The sequence below is a fragment of the Boleophthalmus pectinirostris genome, unplaced genomic scaffold (assembly GCF_026225935.1).
Source record: "Boleophthalmus pectinirostris isolate CB_2022bp ecotype Guang Dong unplaced genomic scaffold, ASM2622593v1 HiC_scaffold_6, whole genome shotgun sequence".
Lineage (NCBI taxonomy): Eukaryota > Metazoa > Chordata > Actinopteri > Gobiiformes > Gobiidae > Boleophthalmus > Boleophthalmus pectinirostris.
This window is the reverse complement of record NW_026571447.1, coordinates 33,010,301-33,035,640: the sequence shown is the minus strand read 5'-3', so window position 1 is coordinate 33,035,640 and position 25,340 is coordinate 33,010,301. Positions and strand designations below refer to the sequence as shown.

Here is a 25,340-nt window from a genome sequence, read left to right as displayed (position 1 = left end):
TTATATGGTTATTTTAATGAATTCATGCAGTTTATATGGTTATTTTAATGAATTCATGCAGTTAGTATAGTTAGTTTTATAAATTCATGCAGTTTATATAGTTATTTTAATACATTTATGCCGTTTATATAGTTATTTTAATACATTCATCCCGTTTATAAAGTTATTTTAACTAATTCGTGCATTAATATAGTTATTTTAATAAATCCATGCGTTTATAGCGGAGACAGGTGGCGTTGTTTACCTAAAATAACCGGAAGTCCGGGTCCGGCTCGTCCACATCACTTCCGCTCCAGCAAAGAACAACCACAACAGTGAAGAGGCGATCCTCAGCAAGTAAGTTAAAAAAAAAAAAAAAAAAAAAACCTTTATTTAATCCACATATTATTTATTTAAACAAACATTTTATAACCTGATAAGTTTACCAAACGTGTATTCTTCGTAGTGCTTTGAGATCTTGGCGTTGCAGCTAAGATCGCTAAGTTTAGTTATAATACGTGGACGTGTCTTTCTCTCTTTTCTTTCTTTTTTTAAATTTTTTTTTATTTTTTATTTTGTTTAATCATACACTGAAATCTTTAAACAAATGACATGTAGATAAATTGATAGTATGATAAGTCTGTAGTTTCGGTGTCGACGTGTAGCGCCCAGGCTCTTTTCTAGTGACACACAATTTCCATAACTAAAATTTTCCATCACAATTAAGTTTCTGTCACAGGGTTTTGTCTTATGTAACAGTTTTGTCATTCTTTTTGGTTTGTGGTTAACCTCAAATTGCCACATAGATTTTACAGAGCACAAAATAGCATCGGTATAAATATATTTCTTTATGTAAGTGGGTTTTATGTAAGTGTGGGTGTGTTTCATATGAACTTTGCACAAGAAGTGGTTCAACAAAGACAAAACACAGAACAAAAGAACAGATCACAGCCATGATTTAGCCTTTATTTTTTTATTGAACCTTATCAAATCGATTTGAAATGTATCGCGTTGAATTGTTGAGCCCAAAACGTGGAATTAAACCTTATTTCTACACTTTTAAAACAACCACAGTGGAATAAAATGCTCATCAAGCCAGAAAAAACGAACTACAATCACTAGAATAAAAAAAAAAAAAAAAAAATCAACATAAGGTCTGTTGTAGGGGTTGGATGAGATTAGGGGTGTGCAAAAATATGTAAAGATCTTAATATCATATCATTTAATGTGAAGATACACTAAATTATTTTGTTACAGTGCTACAGTTTTGTTGTTTGTTTAGATACTTTCACTGTTTTGATGATTAAAATGTTTGTGTTTCATATTCTCTTGTTTAACAAAGACTTTTGGTATCACAGCCTTTATTTTTTGAAATATACCGTACTGAATCGTATCGAATCATTAGCTCACTGAATCGAGGTATGTATCGTATCGGCAACCTCTGAATGATAACCAGCCCTAGTAAAAATATTGTTTTATGTAAGTGGTTCATTTCAGGTCAAATTAAACCTTATTTCTACACTTTTAAAACAACCACAGTTGAATAAAATGCTTATCAAGTCGGAAAAAATTAACCACAATCTCTAGAACAAAAAAAAAAGGTCGAGGCACAATTTCCAGAAGACGAAACGAGACACGACATTGGATTAACGAGAACGAGAAAAGATGAGATTAAGACATTGTTTATAATGAATTAATTGTACAGTCCAGTGCCTAATTTTGGGCTCATAATTTTTGATTTACTTAATATTTCTGCTGTCATTGTAAGAGTTGCTTTTTGGGACTACAGCTTCTCAAAAATTGTAACTTGCAAGGAATCAACTCTATTTTTTATCCAGTCTAAGTGTAAAAACATGGGGATAAATGTCACGAGATAATGTGTGCGCAATCTCGTGGTCTATCTTGTCTCACGAGATCTTGTCCATTCCCTAGTCTGTTGCCACACTTAGATTAAATTAAATTAATCCCTTTCCCATCAAGTCATATTTTAAATGTAATTATAACATTAAACGTTTGTCCTCACTAGCCCTGGTTTGGTTCTGGTTTGATCTTATCCTTGTTGGTCCTGGTTTGAGCCCAGGTTTGGCCCTGTTCTAGTTGTAGTTTAGTCCAGAATCTATTGCAGTTTACTCACAATTCCATGTAGTCTGTGTGATCGTACCTATCGTCTTGAAGTAGACTTGGTTTTGGTTCTGTTGTACTCCTATTGTAGTTGCAGTCCAGGTTTAGTTCCGGTTTAATATTTGCAACTACGTCTGAACACAGTTTGGCAAAGTCTGGACGAACATGCCAATCTGTTTTAACATGTGTAATCGTGCGTTTGTTTATTATTTCCGTCTGTGTTTTGCCGCAGAGTGAGTTTAAATGTCCTCGGGAGCTCCAAAAGGGGAGAACTGTGAGGTGGACATGGACAGTAAAGGAGGAGACCTGTTCAGTGCCGAGGATGCGTTTCCCACAGGCACAGGTGGAGCTGGGATCATGTCCAAGTGAGTTTAACAAAACAATTGGCACACACTGTTACAAGCACATCGTGTACTCTCACAACAAAAGCAAATATTCGCAGGGATTACATTTCATTATTCATTCGTCATTATTACTCGTGTTCTTTTATAGTTACACGTATCATTTTGGATCCATTAGACACATAAATGCTTTTGATACTTTTGATTAATTAATGAATGTTGACACATGTTTTTATAATTTATACAATGATTAGAAGACATTTGCCTGTACAATATTACAATTCAAATATTTATCGTAATTAATTATTATTTACAGAAAATTTATTGGCTCTCTAATAGGGAAGGTGAGTTTATTTGTAGAGCACGATTCATACAAAAAGTAAGTGAAAGTGCTTTGCAAAACAGAATTGAATGAAAATCACAATGCAAATAAATAGGGGTGTAACAATAACCGAAATATCGTGATATCGTATCGTCAAATTTCTCACAATAATATCATGGACCATCACAATATATCGAATTACAAGTCTCTTTGCTTAAATTAAGAGTTATGGTGCAGCAATAGATAAAAAAGACAGAGGGAACTACATAGACCATGATCCTTTGCTCCATTTCAGTGCAGATTACAAGAAGAAATAACAGTTCTAAGCACTTTTAAGTCTTAGTTCTTTGGATTAAGTCTTGTCAAGGCATGTTAACAGTTTTGTTTGTAAGCCTCCACAAAATATCGCAATATATATCGTATCATGAGATGTATATCGTGAAGATATCGTACAGAAATATTTGGATATTGTTACATCCCTAATCGTGAGTCTCCCCATCATATCATGAGCTTTCCCACGATATCGCAATAAATATCGTACCGTGAGGTTCATACCGTGATGATATCATATCGAGAGACTTGGAAATCGTTACACACCTACAAACAAATAAAATCATAAATAATCATTAACATTTAAATTAAAAAGAGAAGAGTACAGATAACATCATTGCATTTGTATATATGAGTCATTTTCTATCTACACTGCACAGTTATCTACATTTCTAGATAGATAAACTCAATGTTTTTAGATAATATAAGATAGTTTTACAAAAAGTGGGTCAATTGTTAGTTGAAAATTCAGTCGGTAGAAGTGGTAAATGGAAATGAATGTGTTACATGTAGGGATGTCATGATATCTAAATCAAATCTCTCTGTACGATATTATCACAAAATGCATCTCATGATACGATATTTATTGGGATATTTTGGAGAGGCTGATGTAATTGTAGATAGAACACTTTTTTGATTTTAAAATACCTTGACAAGATTTTGGTGTGAGTTATTTCCGTCATAATCCCAAAACATTTTAAATAATCCCAAGAATTATCATATTGTTTATTGTTACATATCATTGTTTTCATGTTTTTTGCACTGAAACATGGGATATGTAGGTCCCTATTTTCCCGTATGTCCCTACGTATTTTAATGCTATGTCTCGCATCTTCAGTGTTGTATTACAAGCTGGTCTCAGGCGTCTAAAATATCTCTAAAGACGTCTTCAACCAAACTAACTTTTGTCCAGTCGACAAACTGAATCTTCTCCTCATGGATTCTACCTGGACGACTGAGGGATTCTTCACACATCTCTAAAGCCGTTAGAAACATTGTATAAATGAGCACTAAAAATCCTCGCCACTTTTCAATACTTGTCAAATATAAATAGCAAAATTTTGATAACTTGCTTACATTTAATCAGATGTTAACAACATTATTTAAAATCATCCATGCTCACTTCAGAGAAAACCTGCAGAGCCACACGGTCCAAAGCCAGAGGAGTGTCGTGTTCAGAGATACAGAACCTCATTTGGTCAATCATCTTTCTCCTACAGGGAGATAAACCTCTGGAACAGCCTCCCATGTGAAATTATATCATGTACAAATTATAAAATATGTAAATAGTGTTTGGATATGGTGCCTGAGACTGAATGGGACTATAGTTTTACTTTTTGCTTGACTGGATGATTGCATCAGTAAACACTGTATTTTATTTTATTGGCATTTACACCATTTATGACACCAACCTGCCCAGGGACTGAAGGTGGAAATGAGCAATTTTGCTGTAACTTGGCACAAACATATGACCTCTTTGTGTAGCTCCTAGATAAATAAAATAATAAACTAACTAACTAATGTTTATAAGCTGTTGCTACTATAAAACCATGCATTTAAGCAAAGGATCTTATGATTCGATATATTGTGACAGCCCACAATATTATTGTGAGACTTTTGACGATACGATATCACGATATTTTGGTTATTGTTACATCCCTAGTTATATGTCATAATAAAAATGTACCAGTATTTTGCCAACTATCTATTGTTAAACATCTGAAAGTACTGAAGAGAGAGTAGCTCCTGAAATTGTACTTATTTATCATAGTCTTCATATAATTTTCAAATTTGATTTGTGTTTATCTTGTACATGGCAACAGTCAACTAAAGACTTACCCTGTGCAAATAAAATATTAGTCAACTACAGCTACAGTAAAGTGTGAACTATGTGCGTAATTACTTCCTTTTCAAGTGTGTGATTTGTTGTCTTTTTGTCTCCAGGCTGTGGATGCCCAAAGGTTTCTCCGCTGGAATGGCCAAAGAGTGGCTGGACAAACGCCGAGTGTCCATCCGACCCTGGGCCAGTTTCGTCGACCAGCGGAAATTTTCCAAACCTCGAAACTTCGGAGAGCTGTGTAAAAGGGTGGTGAAAAATGTGGAGATCTACAACAGCAACTACACCTTCATCTTCCTGGGACTTATTTTGTACTGCATGTAAGGCGCTCACAATGAACACAATGAGGCAAACATATAAACCCCTGGGTGATTCAGACTCAAAAAGGTCGATATAAATGTAGAATTAACAAACAAATGCAAGAGTATTTCTTTGTTATAAATTCAAAACAGGCACTTCCATACCATTTTTAGGCCTTATTAAAAAGTTTATCATCTAATTTTGTGAGTCCTCAAGTAGATTCATAAATGTATACACATAATGTCATGAACTGTGGGAATATTAGACCACAGAAACCACAAACTAGCACTGGGATTTGGGTAAAATAAGAATTACATGATTAATTAATGCAACCTGTAGCTCACAGGTGTCAAACATACGGCCCGGGGACCAGATCCGGCCCTCCAAGACCTTTAATCTAGCCCTTCGCTGATTTTCTACAAAAATATTTTAATTATATTTTCTATTAAAATATTGGTAATTTTCTGCATCGCTTAGCATATCAGTGTCTCCAGCGTCTCTGTACGTGGCCCCTCCCACCACAGCAGCACAAATGAAGACTTGTCTCTTTCCAAATGCTTTAAAGGACGATCGTTTTGACTGTTGACCGTGACACCGTCATCAGCAAAATGTCCAAAATGAGAAAAGTGGAGCCGAGTGCAGGATTTTCCAAGAAAAATGTACTTATTCCTATTTGCATACACGTTAAAGTTAAAACATTGTGTTGAAATTGGATTTTCCTTAAAGTTTCAGGTTGTTCATAATATTATAATATTTTGTAAAAGAAAGAGTTCATCAATTAAAAAAGATGTCTGTAATAGATTTGTGTTTCTCTGCACAAATATTTGAACTTATTGTTATTTTTGGGGTTTATATGTCATGAGTTTTCTGATCCGGCCCCTTTGGGATCAAAGTAGGTTGGATATGGCCCCCGGACCAAAATGAGTTTGACACCCCTGCTGTAGCTCCTTATGTTTATAGGTTAGGTTAGGTTGCTTTATTTGTACCCTTACGTAAATTTGTTTTGCAGATTTGAGAGGCAGGTCCCACATTTCACATTTCATTCATCCACATCATTATCAATAAATACATATAAAACACAGTTACAAAATAGTGTTAAAGTGCTCCAGTGCAGAATGGTTCGTTGCTTCAACAATTAGTTAAATTCATTCATCACGCTTGACTAAAATCACAATAAATATTAAATATATGAAAAACCCACAATTTCTCCAAGACAAACGTACTAAAATTGATAGATAAATAGATTACAGTTTAAGTATGATAGCAGCTGGAATGAAGCTTCTTTTAAAACGATTTGTTCTAGATTTTGGGACTAAAAGCCTCTGACCAGAAGGAAGCAGCTGAAACTCTGAGTTTAGTGGATGTTGCACGTCTTTTAAAATACTCTGGGACATCCTCTGTAACTGTCTTGAGTGCAGGTAGTGCAGGGGGCTCTGAGGTACTCGAGCATTTAACCGACTGATTCAGGGAGTTCTTGTTTTTAGCAGAGACGCTCCCAAACCATGAGACCATTGAAAAAGTTAAAACCGATTCCGCGTTTTAAGAACAGTGTCATCATGGTTCGGTCTACATGGTAAAAGGACAATTTCCTCAGACAATGAAGGCGCTTACATTACAATAAGACAACTATTAATCTGAATTAAGTTTTCAAAGCGCATGAAAAACAGACACTAAGCCCAAACAACATCCACAACTGAACATAAATATGAGACAAAGAATAACCAATGCCAAGGGGTTAATCCAGGTGCTTCTTTGAAATTCAGAGTTGTTCCCACTAGGGGGTGTGCAAAAATATCGGAATATCGATATATTGTATCGTTTAATGTGATGATACAGTATCGATATCGTGGGCTACTGTATCGATATTTCACCAAGAGCATTTTTAGGTGTGTTTTACTAAATTATTTTGTTACAGCGCTACAGTTTTGTTGCTTGTGGAGTGAAAGGAAACTCATTGATGCGACACATTTGACATTTTCACTGTTTTGATGAATAAAATGTTTGTGTTTCATATGAACTTTGCACAAGAAGTGATTTAACAAAGACTTTTAGTATCACAGCCACGACTTAGCCTTTATTTTTTATTGAACCGTATCGAATCGATTTGAAATATATCTAAACGAAAGTGCACTGTATCGAGGTATGTATCGTATCGTGGCCTGTGTATCGAGGTATGTATCGTATCGGCAACTCCTTAATGATACCCAGCCCCAGTTCCCACCACGTTAAGATGTTTTATTTGCACTGTGACTGAAAGAAATGTACATCATTTTAATAATAACTCGACTCTACTTTGACGTGTTTACAGTATTAGCTCTCCCATGCTGCTGATCGCTTTGGCCGTGTTTGCTGGAGCCTTTTACGTAATTCACGTCAAATCTCTGGAGAAGAAACTAGTCATTATGGGTAAGCAACGAAACGTCCTTTAAATTAAAATTAAACCAATACATGTGGTTATGTTTTTAGCTATTATAATTTCTTTCTTTATTCATATATGTTTTATTTCCATACAAAGTTAGAAATAATCATCATATTGTTTCCATTTTTAGGCAAAGAGCTGACCACGCCCCATCAGATGAGTCTGGCAGGTGCCGTCTCTCTCCCTGTTTTCTGGTTGGCAGGTGCTGGAGCTGCTGTTTTCTGGATTCTCGGTAAGTCTGTGTACTTCTTAATGTTTATATTAAGAACGGCGGTGTGTCATCTTGAAGGTAATAATGCAACTATTTCTAAGTTTCTAAATTAAAATATTAGGTCAAGTAAATCTGGAATTAGTTTTAAATATGAGGAAAGCTTCAGAACTTATAATAGTGAAGAGGGAGTTTATTTGTATCTTTACGGCATACATAGGGGTGTGCAAAAATATTGAAATACTGATATATTTTATTGTTTAATGCATAGACTGTATATGTGAGTGGACATAGTTAACGCACTAGCCGCCGTGTGCCAAATAGGAAGTTCGCCAAGAGGCCCTTCCTTCCGTCCTTCTGACTCTGGCTCCAGTTGACTTACATTATGAGCTTGTCGTCCCTCTCTGTGTAACTGCTGCAGCGAGCCTCATCATTATGGTCTTAAAATGTTTATATTAACCCGCTCCACGTGATCCAGATTATTATTATTTTCTATTTTGTCCGTCAAAAAATCCTATTCATAACAGAGTCTGACTCCAAATTCGCTGAGATGTAATGATACAGTATCAATATCATGGGCTGCTGTATCGATATATCGCCAAGAGTATTTTTTTGTATATTTTACTCAATTATTTTGTTACAGCACTACAGTTTTGTTGCGTTTTCAGAGGAATTAAACTTGTTTATGCGACACATTTGACATTTTCACTTTTTTGATGTTGAACATGAAAATGTTTGTGTTTCATATGAACTTTGCAAAAGAAGTGGCTTAAAAAAGACATTTAGTATCACAGCCATGATTTAGCCTTTATTTTTTATTGAACCATATAAAATAGATTAGAAGTATAGCGTATTGAATCATATTGAATTGTAAGTTCAGTGTATCAAGATATGTTTTGTATTGGCAACTTCTGAATGATACTGAGCTCTAGTCATGCAACAAACAAAGCAATTCAAAGTGTTTTACAGAATAAGAAAGACATTAAAATCACAATACAAACAAACAGAAATAAATTACCGTATTTTCTGGACTATAAGTCGCACCAGGCAAAAAATACACAATGAAGAAGGAAAAAACATGTATAAGTCTCACCGGACTAGGAATGGCACTTTTTGGGGAAATGTATTTTGTAAAATCAGAGAACAGGAACCGACATTTCATCTTGAAACAACAGGCTGAATAGACGTTACGTTAATGTCACATATGAACAGTTATTCAGATCATTATAGCATAAACAACAGAACATAAGATTACCAAACTCACAATCTCACTCCAAATCACTAAATCCATTGAATTCTTCATTCTCGGTGTCACTTCTGTGTGACCTCTGGAAATAAACCATAGATCCATGATGTAAACAGAGCGCCGCTTCCTCTTCTGTGTAGCTGTCGTCAGACTCAGCATCAGCTCCAGTTAGAATTATTCCGGCCTTTCTGAATCCCGACAGGATGGTTTCGGTGTCACTGAAGTTCAGGCTTTGTTGATTCATCCAGTGACTTCCAGGAAAGTTGCATGGCGGACCCTCCCAGTTACCGTGAAGCTGTGTTCTCCATCCCCACTTTCCGTCAATCACAAGTTTCTCGCTCACTCCAAACTTTCTCTCTGCTGCTTGGTTACCGTTTTCATCTGAATATTTCACTATTTGCAGCAGAACAGCAGCTTTTTCTACAGGAGACATGTGCAATAGAATGCAAAGTGACAGTGGTACAGGAGGTATAGTAGTACTAGATACTGACACACAAGACTAGAGCCTCTCGCGGCTGTCAGTCGGAAAATTTTAATATATAAGTCGCACCGGAGTATAAGTCACAGGAAACACCCTGAAACCATGAAAAAAGCGCAACTTATAGTCCAAAAAATACGGTCTGTTTGTATTATTATATTACATTATATTGCATTATATTTCTTCTTTGAATTTTTATGTTTGCAAATAGAAAACAGTCTTAACTTCAGTATCATTTAATCGGTGCCATTTAAAACAATAAAAACGTAAAATTTCTTTCAAAATCTGAACTCCACATTCTTTTACTGAGAGGCTCGGCTGTAAACCTGTCATTTTAAAAGACCCAAGTTGATAATTGATGACTTAAAACTTTTTGGATCTCGGTTTCTCAGCCCTACTCATCTCTCCTTGTGGTTATGGCAAGTCCGAGACATCCAGCAGCACAAGTCGAGCTGCTTACTGTGTTAAATGATACAGTAAAAGTGTCTCGAGAGCAAAACACCTTAAATATAATTGTAAATGAGGCTTATCTTTTCGAGAGGCCATCTTGTTCTAAATGCTTTCCCCTCCTCTCCTGTGTCTTGTGTGGCGTATCTTGTCAGGAGCGACGCTGTTTGTGATTGGCTCCCACGCTGCGTTCCGTGAGGTGGAGGGCTCGGACCTGGAAGAACTCCTCATGGAGCCGGTGTGAAGAGCAGACTCGGCCTCAGTGGGAGATGGTCAGTGATCAGGCTTCAAATACACACCGCAATCAAAAAGACCGTAGGGGACGGACGCGGGGGAGGGAGCTAAAACGATATATTTCTTATTTTTTTCTCTGTATCCTGTATCTTGTATCTGTCCTCACGTAACATCAACTCCAGGGCTGCGACGTTAATAGCGCTTGAACCAAAATTGTAATCAGAAAATTGTGAATACTGCAATTTTAGTAACAAATTTATAATATTACAGAATACTTTTTTTTTTTATATCTAAGAAACCTCATAACCCTGTAATTTAGCTGTTTCTAGTCCAGCTTTCTCTCAAATTATAATCTTCCTACTTAAAATGTCAACTTTTCATACAGAATCTGCTAAAATATAAATTGCAAATGTAGTAATAATATTTAAAAACAACATAAATGTGAAGATTCAAAAGATTGTTCCAAATTTGTTGAGCCCTACCATCATTTTTGATACAATTTTGCCTCTAGAGCTGTTACTTATTTGACTTTAAATCGATTTAAGTCCCCATTTCTTGCCTAAATTATCATCATTATTATTTATATTAAGTTTTACATGTATGCCTCTGCTTTGCTGCTTGTAAATGCTTTTGCAAATCATTTTAACTTATAAAAACGACCAGTGATCAGTCCTGAAATACGCACAGAAATCAAAAAACTCCATAGTGGACGAACACGTGGGAAGGGAACAAAACTTCTACTTATTTTTTTATTTTTTTGTGTTTACTTTTTTTGTATTGATCCTCACCTGATGCCTGTGTGTACCAACAATCTTTGCCAGTTTTGTTTCTTCGCTCTGGAGCTGTTACTTTAAATTAATTTAACGTAATTTTCATCAGCACAACATAAAAAATTAAAGCGATCTGCCTTTAATTAAACGTTCTTTAATATTTTAATTCATAAGCGAAGACATTGAAGCATGATTTATTAATTTAAATAGTTTATAATGGACCATAAGAGCTTAGATTTCAAAAACGAGTGCCAAAAATGTTACTGCAAATGTAAGAATGTTGTGTATCGAAAACGTGCTCTATAACATTAAAGCATTTTATTCTTACTATAAAAATACTATGATTTTTATAGTTATTTCAGGTCACAAAATCAGGGCGATTCTTCAAACTAGGTTAATGGTAACGTATGCACAAAGAAGGTCATTTTGTAAAGCTTGAAATTCCTTTTATATCATATTTTTTTGTGTTTTGATGGGGAGTAACTTGTATGTAAAAGTACATTTTAAAGTGCAATAAACTCATCGTGCAAATCCCTGCCCTGTTCATTTTTTACTTATTTTTATAGTTCACTGAGGATTTTTAGAATTGGAAATGTGTCATTAATAGCAAATAAGACAATGACAGATTTTTTATTTATTTATTAATTTTTTATTTATTTATTTTATATTTTTTTATTTGATTTTTTATTTATTATTATTTTTTTTTATTGTATAAATTTTTTTTTTTAATAATTTAATTTGCAAACTACATACATGACAAAATATAGGAACCAAACATCATACAAGATAAAAGACAAACATTAAAGGTACAGTTTTATATTTTTGGACATAGGGCCTCATTTCCAATTTTTTTTTCTTTGTCCGTTTTAATTTGTATACCCTTCCCAGGTTAAATATTGGTAAATATATATATTTTTTAATAGTTAATATTAAGTGAGAATCAATTTTTTTGCTTTGAAAATAAAACGTTTTAATTAAATTGACAAGATCACTTCTATTTTTAAAGTGTCCCTGTGAGGTAGAGGCTAAATCCAACTTAAAAACCAAACCGAGCTCCAAACACATCTTCTCTACCTCACTCCAAATTGAAGATACAGTATGGCAGCATCAAAACAAATGTTCGGCTGACTCCACTTCCAAACAGCAAAAACGGCATTCAGTGTCTATCATATTCCAAATTTTTAACATTTTCCTTGTAGGTAGAAAATTATATCTAATTTAGATTCGAAAAAATCTATTTTGTACGTCGATATTGGTATTGGAGACACTTTTAAAAATATTCCATCCAGTCCTTGTATTTGCAGAGGTCGCTGGTGTTAGACTAGTGCATGTCAATGGTCATATTTATCCTGCCACTAAAAACAGTCTTACCCACTCCACAAAACACTCGAAACAAATCTATTATTACACCAGACTGTCCATGTGAATGTCTGTGTTGATAGAATAATTTTAGAAGTAAAACCAACCTTGCATTGAGGGATTTATGTTTGAGCAGCAGCAGTGTGTTGTACTTCCTGATAAAAAGCTCGGCAGTGGTGGACTGATATCACCTGGCACCAGTCTCACCGGCAAAGTAATAGTTTGTTTACCTGCAGCTTCCGTAGTGACACATAGGCTGCGTTCAGACTGCAGCCTGAAGTGACCCAAATCCGATTTTTTGGCCTCTATGTTCCTGTTTCTGATCTTTTAATGACAGTCTGAACGACACAGATCCGATTTTTTCAAATGTGACCCAGGACACTTGGATATGTGCTCCTGAAACCGATACATATCTGATCTTTTGACATGCGACTTCAGTCTGAACGGCCAAAGCACATTCATCCGACCTACACGTTATTAACAAGCGACAAACGTCACTATTCTGCACTGAAGTAGGCGAAAATTGTTAATGAACTCTGTGTCACTGAAGTGAAGCACATCACCACTCACCACTCTTGGCTACGTCTCCACATCCACACGTTCCTTTCAACGGACGTCGCTGCCGCTGTCCCACAAAACACCACGGCCAAAAACCTCGTCCTTCTCCTTCTCAATCTCCTCCTTAAAACAAGTAAGTTGTTCATGTTCTGGCTCCGGTACGAGAGGAACTTTAAAATCACCAGGTGCTTCAATGCTCGCGTCCATGTTTGGACAACTTCCATAAACACAGAGCACGCTCGCTGCGGTTGACGTCGTCGTGTCTCCAGTGTGCATGCTGGACACTTTCGGGCCGTTTAATGTTCACACTGGAGTCACATACAAGTCACATTTAATTGGAAATGTGAACGACCTCGCAAAAACATCGGATTTCACAAAAAAATCAGAATTGAGCGTTAAGCCCTGCAGTCTGAACGCAGCCATAGAGCACATGATGAAGAAGGTTCCAGATGTGGCCATGTTCATATCATCTAAACTAACTAGAGCAGAGTAAAATTCCGCTGCTGCTGAGAAAATAGTCCCTCAACATGCGACGATTCATGCAATACAAGGTTGGTTTTACTTACTTACTAAAATGATTCTATCAACACAGACGTTTACATGGACAGTCTGGTGTAATAATAGATTTGTTTCAGGTGTTTTGTGGAGTGGGTAAGACTGTTTTTAGTGGCAGGATAACTATGGCCATTGACATGCACTAGTCTAACACCAGCGACCTCTGCGAATACAAGGACTGGATGGAATATTTCAAAACATGTCTTCACACATCTACAGTACTCTGGCAAACTAGGAAATGAGGCCCTATGTCCAAAATTCTGAACTATCCCTTTTAAGTCTGTAATGGAGCTTTGCCTCGGATCCCCACTCGAGTCGGAGCAGGCCGAGCCACGCCCACGGGCCTCCATGCCGGAATGTTGGGGACACCCTCAGGGCCCTGCAAGTGTCCACCCGTCCAGCAACCAGGCCGGCCAACCCCTCAAGCAAAACACCTCCTGATCTGAACGCTCCCCCTCCCTCATATACATGTACATTTGCATACATGCACACACGGACATACATGCACACACGGACATACATGCACACACGGACATACATGCACACACGGACATACATGCACACACCTGCCCGCGAAGGAACGTACATGCACATCCACACGCTTATGACACACAGATACTGTTTTTGTACTTTTTGTTGTGCTCGTGTCTTTGCTTTGCAGGTTTCTCTGTTTAGTGGCCCTCATCACTCACTATTTCTTGGTCATAGTTTGAAATAGTCTTTTTTTTTTTTTTTTTTTTATAACATTTAGATCAGTTTATTTTACAAAAACGTTTGAGATCAGTGGATGGTTATAATAATCAGTCCTGGTCCAGTTTAGTCCAGTCCAGTCCTGGTTTAGACCTGGTTTAGTCATGGTTTAGTCCTGGTTTATTCCAGGTGTAGTCCAGGTTTAGTCCTGGGTTTAGTCCTGGGTTTAGTCCTGGTTTAGTCCTGGGTTTAGTCCTGGGTTTAGTCCTGGTTTAGTCCTGGTTTAGTCCTGGGTTTAGTCCTGGTTTAGTCCTGGTTTAGTCCTGGGTTTAGTCCTGGGTTTAGTCCTGGGTTTAGTCCTGGTTTAGTCCTGGGTTTAGTCCTGGGTTTAGTCATGGGTTTAGTCCAGGTTTAGTCCTGGGTTTAGTCCTGGGTTTAGTCCTGGGTTTAGTCCTGGGTTTAGTCCTGGGTTTAGTCATGGTTTAGTCCAGGTTTAGTCCTGGGTTTAGTCCTGGTTTAGTCCTGGGTTTAGTCATGGTTTAGTCCTGGTTTAGTCCTGGGTTAGTCCTGGTTTAGTCCTGGGTTTAGTCCTGGTTTAGTCCTGGTTTAGTCCAGGTTTAGTCCTGGTTTAGTCCTGGGTTTTAGTCCTGGTTTAGTCCTGGTTTAGTCATGGTTTAGTCCTGGTTTAGTCCAGGTTTAGTCCAGGTTTAGTCCTGGGTTTAGTCCAGGTTTAGTCCTGGTTTAGTCCTGGGCTAGTTTTGATTTAGTCCTGGTTTAGTCCTGGTTTATAGTCTGTGCATTACCTTGTTATTCTGTTTGGGTTTAAATACTCTGTGGTCCAGTCCAGGTCAGACCCTTGTGGCTCCTCCCCCCTCTCTCCTCTCCTCTCCTCCTGTCCCCCCCTTTTTTTTTTTTTTTTTTTTTTTGGCGTGACCCCGGCGACCCCTGCTCCGTGACAGCGCAGCCGGAGGACCCCGTGCTCCCGTTGCCATGGCAATGACCTTGGAGGGCCCTCGCCGGTCCACAGACACACTGCGGCAGAGGCACCGATCGATATTCTATTATACGCAGGGTGGCGATGGGGGAGAGCGAGGAAGAGGAGGAGGAGGAGGAGGAGGAGGAGGAGGAGGGAGTCGCACTGCAGAGAGACCACGCTGCAGAGACACAAGGGAAATTAGAGCCACGAGCGAGGACTGTGCGAGGGGTGTGTGTGAGCGGGTTTGTCGGCCCTGCGGACACCTCGTGACGTCGGCGTGTGGGCCCGGGCGCGTACGAGCCGAAGATGCCGGATCTGACATTCACTGATGAAGAGGAGGAGCTGCTCTGCAAAAGTTTAGTTTGTGTTTTGTGCAGAGAGAGTCACGTGGACGGCAGGTGTAAGCTCTGGATTCACAAACCTGAGCCATGGCCTGTTCAGTATATTTCAAATACATTTTAGTCTCTCCAAACTATAAAAATTTGAAAAAAAAGAAAATAAAAATAATAATAATAATAATAAATAATAATAATAATAATAATAAATAATAAATAATAAAAAAATAAATAATAATAATAATAATAATAATATAATAAATGCCTGTATTTAATTTTTTCCCAAAGAGAGAGATTTAAATTTTTTTTTTTTTTTTTATTGTATTTTTGTATGTAGGTCTGCAATATAAAGCTCTGACGCATGTTGTCTATCATTTCGAATCTTTTTGTAATTATTTTACTGACTATTTTGTTCCAATTGAATGTTGGAAAAAAAAAAAAAAAAGAAATGGGCTATGTTTAATGTCCAAATAGGCGACTTATGGATCCTTTTATTGCTGGTTTAATTCCTGTTTTTTGTTGTTGTTGTTTGTTTATTAAAGACAACAAAATATAGCATACAATAGCAAAATACAATAATCAACATAAAAACAAAACACAAAAACATAGAGCAACACCAAACAACAAATACAAAACATCAAAAGCATAATTTTAAACACATTTGCTTTTTTTTTTCTCTGTTCGTTCACTCAGTCGATAATAAAATATCCTCATTAATGTTCAGTAATGCTCAAATCCCCCTTTATTTTGTGATTTACAAATAATTTCTATTGACTTGCGTCGGAAAGTTTTGTGAATTTTAAAATATGGGCCCTCTCACTTTAAATCTATGTTTGCAAAGGAAGATTACACTGTCTTCTCAAGCAGTAGTGTAATTGTAAGTATTTTGTTAGTAACTCTATACAAGTATTTAATTACAAGTATTTAATTACAAATATTTATAATACCATAGGTGGTATGGTCATGAGCTCTGGGTAGTGACCGAAAGGATGAGATTGCAGATACAAGCGCTTGAAATGGGTTTCCTCCGCAGGGTGGCTGGGCGCTCCCTTAGAGACAGGGTGAGGAGCTCAGTCACACGGGAGGAGCTCGGAGTAGAGCCGCTGCTCCTCCACGTCGAGAGGAGCAGTTGAGGTGGCTCGGGCATCTGTTCCGGATGCCTCCTGGGCGCCTCCCTCGGGAGGTGTTCCGGGCATGTCCCGCCGGGAGGAGGCCCCGGGGAAGACCCAGGACACGCTGGAGGGACTATGTCTCTCGGCTGGCCTGGGAACGCCTCGGAGGAGCTGGAGGATGTGTCTGGGGTGAAGGAAGTCTGGGAGTCCCTGCTTAGACTGCTGCCCCCCGACCCGGCCCCGGATAAGCGGACGAAAATGGATGGATGGATGGATATTTATAATAGTTATTCAGTTACACCCAGCACTGTTTACTCAAGTAATTGACACTTCATTCTAATTATACTTTTATTCATTCATTCATTAATTTTATTTGTTTGAGCAAAGTACAACAAAATTCAACAACAACATCAAAAACAGGGATATGTACATGAAGATATTTGGGACCTGGTAAACATGCAGTTCATACTTTTTTTTCTTTTTTTTTAACACCTTTGGAGAGCTTGCCTGTTGTATGTATTGCATAAATATACATACATACATACATACATACATACATACATACATACATACATACATACGCAAGGATATCCAGTGCAAATACTCAACATAAATGTTTATACACATATCCATAACTCACTTATAGATACAGGCAGAAATATATTTTTGTTTATGGTCGTCCTAACTAATAATAATGTTGAAGTAAGCACACAGTTTATCGTTTATGATCGTACAAAATAAACAGTAACATTTAGTGCAGTAACACGCGCATCTGTCTCAAAATGTGACGAATCATAATGTCAAATGAGTATTTATTTATTTATTTTTATGTATTTATTTTAAAGATTTACATTCTTATACAATGGAACTTGTAATATAGATGAAATTATAATAGAAATGAAAATAAACACAACATAAAATTTGCCCAGAAAGGAGTGGGAAGAAGAAAACTTAATTAATCCAACTCCCACTCTTTTAATCGAACACGATGAGCTTTCTTTTTGCATTTTTCAGACATTTTGCATTAAACTATATAAACTTTTTACAAGTTCGGATAATGAGTACCTGTTTTAGTTTGGTAGTATACAAGATACAAATAATTTAATGGACGGAACAAACTAGCAATGGTAAGAAAACACAAACATAAATCAGCACTACAGAAGGAAGTTTTGTTCTAATATTATGACCAACTCTCTTTATACTGTGACCAGACCATATGTTTATAGAAAAACTTGAATTTATGGATATGTTGGTGTTGCTTGACATGTTTATCCAGATTGTTTCAGAGTTTTACACCACATATTGACACACAGTATCATTTAAATAAAAAAAATAATATATAATAATATATTTTGGGTGACAGTGGCTCAGTTGGTGTTCGTGTTTATCCTCTGATCCGAAGGTTGGTGGTTTGATTCCCGCTCTCGACATAACCTGACCACTCTGGCACTGATGTTTAACGACGCAATTCCACCTCCTACAGATCAATACTGTTGTTGTGTCCTCAGGCAGGGCACTTATCCCGCCTTTCTTCTGTATGAGAGTGTGTGTGAATGAGTCGTTCCTTAATGTAAAGTGTTTTGAGTCTCATCAAAGTGGAAAAGTGCTGTGTAAAAACGTGACTATTTTCAGTAAATAAAGTGTGTAGGTGACAGTTTATTTGTTTTCATGGTAATAAGTCAGAAAATCATTAGTTTATTTGTTTAAATGTTAAGATGTGTCAGAACACCACAGTTATTAATCCATCCATCTATTTTCTTCCTCTTATCTGGGGCCGGGTCGCGGAGTTGCTTTAAACAATGTAAACACTTTGCAAAGATCATTAATGTATAAAATAAATAATTTAGGTCCTAACACAGACCCTTGTGGCAGGACAGAGACAGTGAAGAGCTGTGTTCCCCCAGTTTCACAAACTCTTTCCGGTTCTCTAAATAACTTTTTAGCCACTTTAAATATGATTTTTATATAGTATGAATATGAATATGAATTGAAAAATGTAATTATATTTTGACAAACAGATCACTCATACCATCTACCAGGGACGGGCAATTATTTTTTCCATGGGGCCACATGAGAAACAAAATATTATGGAGGGTCAAGGCCAAAAGCTTAATTCAATTCTGCATAATATGAATTGAATTTCTTTATGAAAAGCAGTTGTTTTGACGCACTGGTAAAAGTTTATGTTATGAAAAAGTCAGGGTCATAAAAAAACACCTCTAAAATAAAAGTAATGCAGCTTTAGTCCATGCATGAGGTAAAATTATAAAATATGCTTATTTTGTAATTCCAAATGAGCTTAAATGGGCCAACCCTGGAGCTGTACCCACGTCTGCCATGTACTAAAAGATACTTATACTATTACTTTTACTTCACTAATACCACACAAAGGAACTGATACAGTATTTCCAACATATTTAGTTTCGGATAATAACTTTTCATAATTCTGAAACCCGTCGATAACCTCACATGTTGACAACAGACCGAGACATTCAGAAATAAACACACAGAGAGACGGTTTGTATTAAATGTTCTAGATGTTTTATTGAGTCGATTTCATTAGTTTGACACACTTGCTCTACTTGATGCGTGGTCTCGTTTTATTCTCTTATATTCGTTTCCCATTGGTTTAGCCATCTTGAATCCGCCCTAAACTTTATAGCCTGAGATTACTGGCCGCTCACCGGTCTCCCACACACATGCACGCACAGCCCCACTGACTCACCACGGCACACTGCGACACCAGAACCAAGCACACAGAACCTGAAAGCTTCAACCCTGCTTTTATTGAGAAGCGAAAGTGACTGGAAACCGAACAAATACAGTACTTGTCTTGCATTGCATTGTCATTTCATGAAGATGTGATTGTAGTCGTTTAAAGTTCATATTACTGAATTATATATTTTCTAGAGCACACAGAAAGAATGGTTTGTTTAAGTATTATCGAGGACGGTTCACACAGCACACAAACGGGGCAGGAAAGGAGTGGAAGAGAGAGAGAGAGAGGAGAAGAGGAGAAGGCGGCTGCACTGCAAAGAAACAACATCTAGATCGATTTAAAACGGCTTAAACTCAGAATTATTCCAGCAGATTTTTACGGAGACGTTTAATTTAGTTGGTAGAGCAATGATAATTTGACCTTTTTTAATTCTTTAAGTCAAATTAACAGCCAATTGTGTATGAAAATCTCATGAAAATTACAATATTAATATGTTTTTGGCTTGCCTTCATAAAAATATCTTAAGTTTATTTTGAAAATTTATCAGAAATGCGCTAAATTATACTTGTATATAGGTTCACTCAAAGCAAAAAGGTTAAATTTGTTCTTATACGGAACATTACGCTCCAAGTTTGTATTAATTCTAATTTTAATCTAAATTTTTTTTCTTTAAAATTCACTCAAAGCAAAAAAGTTAAATTTGATTTTATATGGAAAATTACGTTGCAAGTTTGTATTATTTGTCATTTTATTCTCTCTTTTTGCAGCGTTTCTTTAAAATTTTCATGTTTTTAACCATACTTCTGCATCGTCAAAACATAAATCGTGATCTTAAACGTTTTTCTCACGATTACTCGATTATTCTGAGCCATTTTAACCGAGACTAGATGGTTCGTTTTTGTACATTGTGGGATGGTACGCCATGTTGGGTGTGCTTTGTCGGGCCTACGCGGTTTAAAGCAGCGCTCACACACACTCGTGCCCCTCCTTTAAAGAAGATGAAAATGATTAAACCCCGCCCCCAGAACACATCTGAACAAATAATACTGTGGTTTCCGACGGATGGAGGGACGAACACGGCAAAAACGAAGGAGTTAAAACGGCTTGAGAATCCAGAACAGTCATTTCGTTTCGGTTACTTTTCGATTTCAGCGTATTTTCGTCAGCGGTGTTGCAATTTTTCACGCAAGTCATAAAAATATGACTTCACCCACAGAGAAAAAACACATCGAAACAAATCAGAAATACATAAATAAAAAATGTTAATCTTGTCCAAATTTCTCAAATCAAGTTTAAATTCAGAATTCAAAGCGATTTTAACTCAAGTCGATGGTTTGATTTTCCGGGCAGTGTTTCTCGTGTACGTGTGTGTGCGGTCGGTCCGAGTGAAAGTTCGATCCGGACGATAAAAGATGGCTATGGGAGGAAGGTGATCGGGGTTTTCGGGCGATCGGGTGAGAGGGGGTGGGGCTTCGGGGGGGTCTCGTTGCAGAGCATATGACCCTCTCTTTGTTTCCTTAGCTCAGTCAAACTTACACGTTATGCAGCTGCCTCTTGGTAAATATATATTGTTTTATGTACACATGCAAAGAGTATTATAGAAGATGAAGGGTAAGACAGAAGAGGAAAAGAGAGAAGGAAGGAAGGGGAAGAGGAAGGGGGGGAGGGGCCATGTAGAAAGTTGTAAAGGACTTTTTGCAGTTTGAATCTTTGGGCAGTTGTGATGAAAATTGCGTAAAAGCGTCGTAGTCCTTATAAGGGGTGTCCGAAAATGAGATCTTGCTGAGATGAAATGGCTTAAGGAACGAGGAGGAAGGTTTTGGGAGCGTAAAACGGGGCATTTCCATCAATAGTACGTCTCCCGCTCCACCCAACCTGCAGAGGGAGACACAGTGACATGGATTAGACAAATGCGACAGAGTTTGGGAATTTCGCAGAGTTAGACAGCGGATACTGACCTCCAGGGTTGCGGCGAATGAGCAGTTTTCGGATTTCATCATAAACAAAGATGAGGAAGCTGTATGGGAATGCGCAGAACCACCACGTTGGTCTGTGGAGAGAAAAAAACAACAGGTTAATCAAAATTTCTTTCTACGCCAAAACCCATAGTTTAAAATTGAGTCTCAAGGCAGTGTTTTAACTGTCCAAATACAAATATTTTGACTAGGTTTATGGTTAATATCTCTGTAGTTACAAAACTGGAACCAAGTTAAACCGTTTTGCAACTGTTTTCACTAATAGTTTTTTTTATGATTGAAAAATGCAATTATATTTTGACAAACGGATCACTCATACCGTGTACCAGAGGTGAGCAATTATTTTTTTCCATGGGACCACATGAGAAACAAAAAATATTATGTAGGGCCAGGCCAAAATGCTTAACTCAGGTCTGCATAATATCCATTGTATTTCTTCATAAAAAGCAGGAAATGGCATTGTTTTATGCGCTGGTAAAAGTAAATGTTATGAAAGAGTGAGGTTGCTTTACAAAAAACACCTCTAAAATAAAACTAATGCAGCTTTAGTCCATGTATGAGGTACAGTGATAAAATATGTTCATTTTATAATTCCAAATGAGCTTAATCGGGCCGGTCAGAGTCAACCAAAGGACCGTATGTGGCCCTGGAGCTGTGCCCAGGTCTGCCATGTACTAAAAAGATACTTATACTATTACTTTTCACTTGGGGAGTAACGATATCCAAAATTCACGATATGATATTGTCATGGTATGAACCTCACGGTGCGATATTTATTGAGATATTGTGGGAAAGCTCATGATATGGCAGGGAGGCTCACGATTAGGGATGTAACAATATCCAAATCTCTCCGTACGATATTTTCACGATATACATCTCACTGTACGATATTTATCACGATATTTTGTGCAGGCTAAACAGCTAAAACTGTTAATACAAGTTGACTGTTGACAAGACTTAATCGAGGGGACTTAAAAGTGCTTAGAACTGTTATTTCTTCATGTAGTCTGCACTGAAATGGAGCAAAGGATCATGGTCTATGTAGTTCCCTCTGTCTTCTTTTAGCTATTGCTGCACCATAACCCCTAATTTTTACCAATACCACACGAAGGAATTGGTTCAGTATTTCCAACACAAAGGTGTCATTATTTTCATTCATCTGCCCCAAAAAAATATTTATAGATTTAATGTTTGGGTATTTAACAAAAAATAAAAAATAAAGTAAATGCCTGTAGATATTTTATAAGTTCCTGTTTTTTATCTGAAATTATTTATATTTTTGATGTTAGCTTTTATTTGACAGACTGTCATGCTGTAACTGGCTCCACAGCCCCACACAAGAACACAAGAACAACGTACTGCAGCAACCTGCAATAACGTACTTGTTAAAACCTTGTTCTTGTTTTTATAACTGTTATTTTATGTGTTATGTTAAGTTCCTGGCCTAGGTGACTGGACAAATGTTGGAGGGGGCTGAACTTGGGTTAAGAAGACGGGTTTAGAGGAGTTTTTTTTATTCTGAAGAGCAACGCGGTCCGAGTTTTAAGCGGGACCTACTGGACTGTTAACCTGATTGTACTGGCATGGTTTTGGGCGACAGTCACCAATTCAGTTCTCGTAATAAAGCAGTATCTTGTAAACTATTCGTCTATTCATTACCGTAAGATGCTACAGTATGTTTTGTTTTTTTTCATATAAACGAGACTCACTTGAGAGGGTACATCCTGAGGGCCACGTCCATCCCGGGGCAGTAGGACAGGAACGCAGCCAGAGCTGTCTCCTCGAACAGGCCGAAGATCAGGATCTTGTTCCTGGGAAACAAAAACACGTTGAATTGATTTTGGTTTGATTGCGACAGTCTGATCTTGTGTTAAAGAGTGAAGGTGTGACTCACTTCATGCCCTGCTGGAACACAGAGTTACGTCTGGTCTTACAGATGATGACGTCGGCCCACTGCACCACCACGATACTGACGAAGAACGCCGTGTGACAGGTGAACTCCACGATCTTCCTCTGTTCATAAGTCTGAGGGAGAAATGCAGATTTTTTAGATAAAGATAAGACAAAAAGAGATGTGTTTTTATTCATTTATTATTTTTGTTTTCTGACACAATGCTTTCACTTTTTATTGACTAATGTTTGTGTTGAAGTAAACCTCTTCCAACATCTACAACTTTTAGCTTCTCTAACATCTCTCTTTACTCATTCATTCACATCTCTAAAGTCTGTATAAGATCCTTACCCACTGCTGTCCGTAGCTGTCTTCTAAATCATTGCATGCGCGGTCGTCCCAGTTCAGTCTGATGCCCACTAACTGAGAGGGCAGGAAACCGTTCTCCGCCAGGATGACAAAATATGTGAAGAACCCACCCAGAGCCTGGATCATCCCTGTGCACAACAAAAACAAAAACATACATTCAGTTCAATACACCTTTAAAGTGCATCATGTACCTTTTCTGATGAAGAAAACCATCTGCTTGTGTCCATGGAGATGTTATTACCAGGGATGTAACGATATCCAAATCTGACAGTATTTGCGGTATTTATTCCGATATTTTGTTGTGAATATGCTGCTTTTTCATTTTAAAATGCCTTAAAAAGACTTAAATCAAAGAACTAAGACTTAAAAGTGCTTACAACTGTTATTTCTTCATGTAGTTTGAGCCAAAACGGAGCAAAGGATCATGGTCTATGTAGTTCCCTCTGTTTTTTTAGCTATTGCTTCACCATAACGTTTAATTTAAGCAAAGGAACTTTTGATTCGATATATTGTGATGGCCCACGATATTACTGAGACTTTTGACGATACGATATCACGATATTTCGGTTATTGTAACACCCCTAGTTATTACTATTGTTATTTTCCACAGTATGGCTTTAAACTTATCCTTTATTCAACAACAGATGTTTCTACTGCTAAAAGAAATCTGAGGCCTCATCCACACTAGTATTCGAGTCATTTTCGTTGTGGATGCAGTGTTCGTCCACACTAATCTGATTGAAAACTGCTCCAGAAACGGAACTATCTGGTGCTGCCGGCTCCCACGAATTCATCTGAGTACGAATCCGACACTGTGTGGACGCTTGAAAATAGTGATACGCTGATGTAGGTCTGTGCGTTGCGAAGTAATTCACCGCCAAAACACGAGGCTAGAATATATGTCCATTCATTTATACGGTCTGTTTGTACGACCTGCGGACGTATAATCTCTGAAAAGTTTAACATGAACCATCTCTAACACGACAGAAGCACAGAACAGACTCACCATCAGCAGAACACCCCTCTGTCACAGAAAGAACACTCATATTCCACTGAGTCGTGTCCTTTAGTCCCACAGAAGCTGAACCACATCAACACACAATAGCGAGCTGGTTTTTGAGCGCTCAGTTTATGCAAATTAGCCATGCGGTTTTAAGTTTCTTTTCTGTAAAACGTAAATAAATATGCTCAAAACTGTATAGAGAGGGAAGGTTTGCGGACACAGAAACGACGTGTCTGGACGTAGATCGTTTCCGATACGGTGATTCGTTTCAGTGTAAACGTAGTCTGAGATCGAGATTGCCTCTCCACAGATCTGACTTGTACCTTAAGCTAGTAGTGTCATCATCTCCTTATATCCATAGTGATCTACTGTATAAATGAAGGGCATACTGTGGAACATTCCAGGCAAGGCAATAACATCTCCATGGAGACAAGTAGGTGGTGTATCCCTCCAAAAAGAAAAGTTACAGTTAAAGTCCTAAAATCTATGAATGAGTTTTGTTTTCTTGAAAGTTTATCTCACCACCGCACCAAATACATCCCACAGCTCAGATTTACCGTAACGTTCTCGTGTAACTTGAACGCACCGATTTGTCCGTAGGCAATGCTGATGAGCCTCTCGTTCACCAACTTGTCCCTGAAGGGGTTCCTGGGCTGCCTCTTCATGATGTCGCTCTCTGCCGCCTCGTAGGCCAAGGAGATGGCAGGGACCTGAGGGACAAAACCACTGTGAACTTTTGGATTCTCACACCTTTGTATATTCTGC

At 37.6% G+C, this 25,340-nt stretch overlaps 2 protein-coding genes across 4 annotated transcripts in view; one reads left to right on the top strand and one right to left on the bottom strand.

The window, feature by feature from the left end:
• Nucleotides 1-254: 254 nt before the first annotated feature.
• rabac1 (Rab acceptor 1 (prenylated)) lies at nt 255-11,567 on the top strand. Its single transcript, XM_020940591.2, has 6 exons — nt 255-336; nt 2,333-2,465; nt 5,038-5,250; nt 7,539-7,636; nt 7,780-7,881; nt 10,184-11,567. The coding sequence occupies exons 2-6, from the start codon at nt 2,344-2,346 to the stop codon at nt 10,270-10,272; spliced, it is 624 nt and encodes a 207-aa protein (XP_020796250.2). The 5' UTR covers nt 255-336; nt 2,333-2,343; the 3' UTR covers nt 10,273-11,567.
• Nucleotides 11,568-19,135: 7,568 nt separating this feature from the next.
• atp1a3b (ATPase Na+/K+ transporting subunit alpha 3b) overlaps nt 19,136-25,340 on the bottom strand; it is a 50,752-nt gene continuing 44,547 nt past the window's right edge. For all 3 annotated transcript variants that reach the window (XM_020940589.2, XM_055164282.1, XM_055164283.1), the window contains 6 exons: nt 25,162-25,285; nt 23,555-23,700; nt 23,207-23,337; nt 23,022-23,123; nt 21,295-21,386; nt 19,136-21,211 (listed from right to left, as the gene is read on the bottom strand). In XM_020940589.2, coding sequence (XP_020796248.1) covers nt 21,183-21,211; nt 21,295-21,386; nt 23,022-23,123; nt 23,207-23,337; nt 23,555-23,700; nt 25,162-25,285 — 624 coding nt within the window. In that variant the 3' untranslated portion in view covers nt 19,136-21,182. The remainder of the gene's footprint in view (nt 21,212-21,294; nt 21,387-23,021; nt 23,124-23,206; nt 23,338-23,554; nt 23,701-25,161; nt 25,286-25,340) is intronic.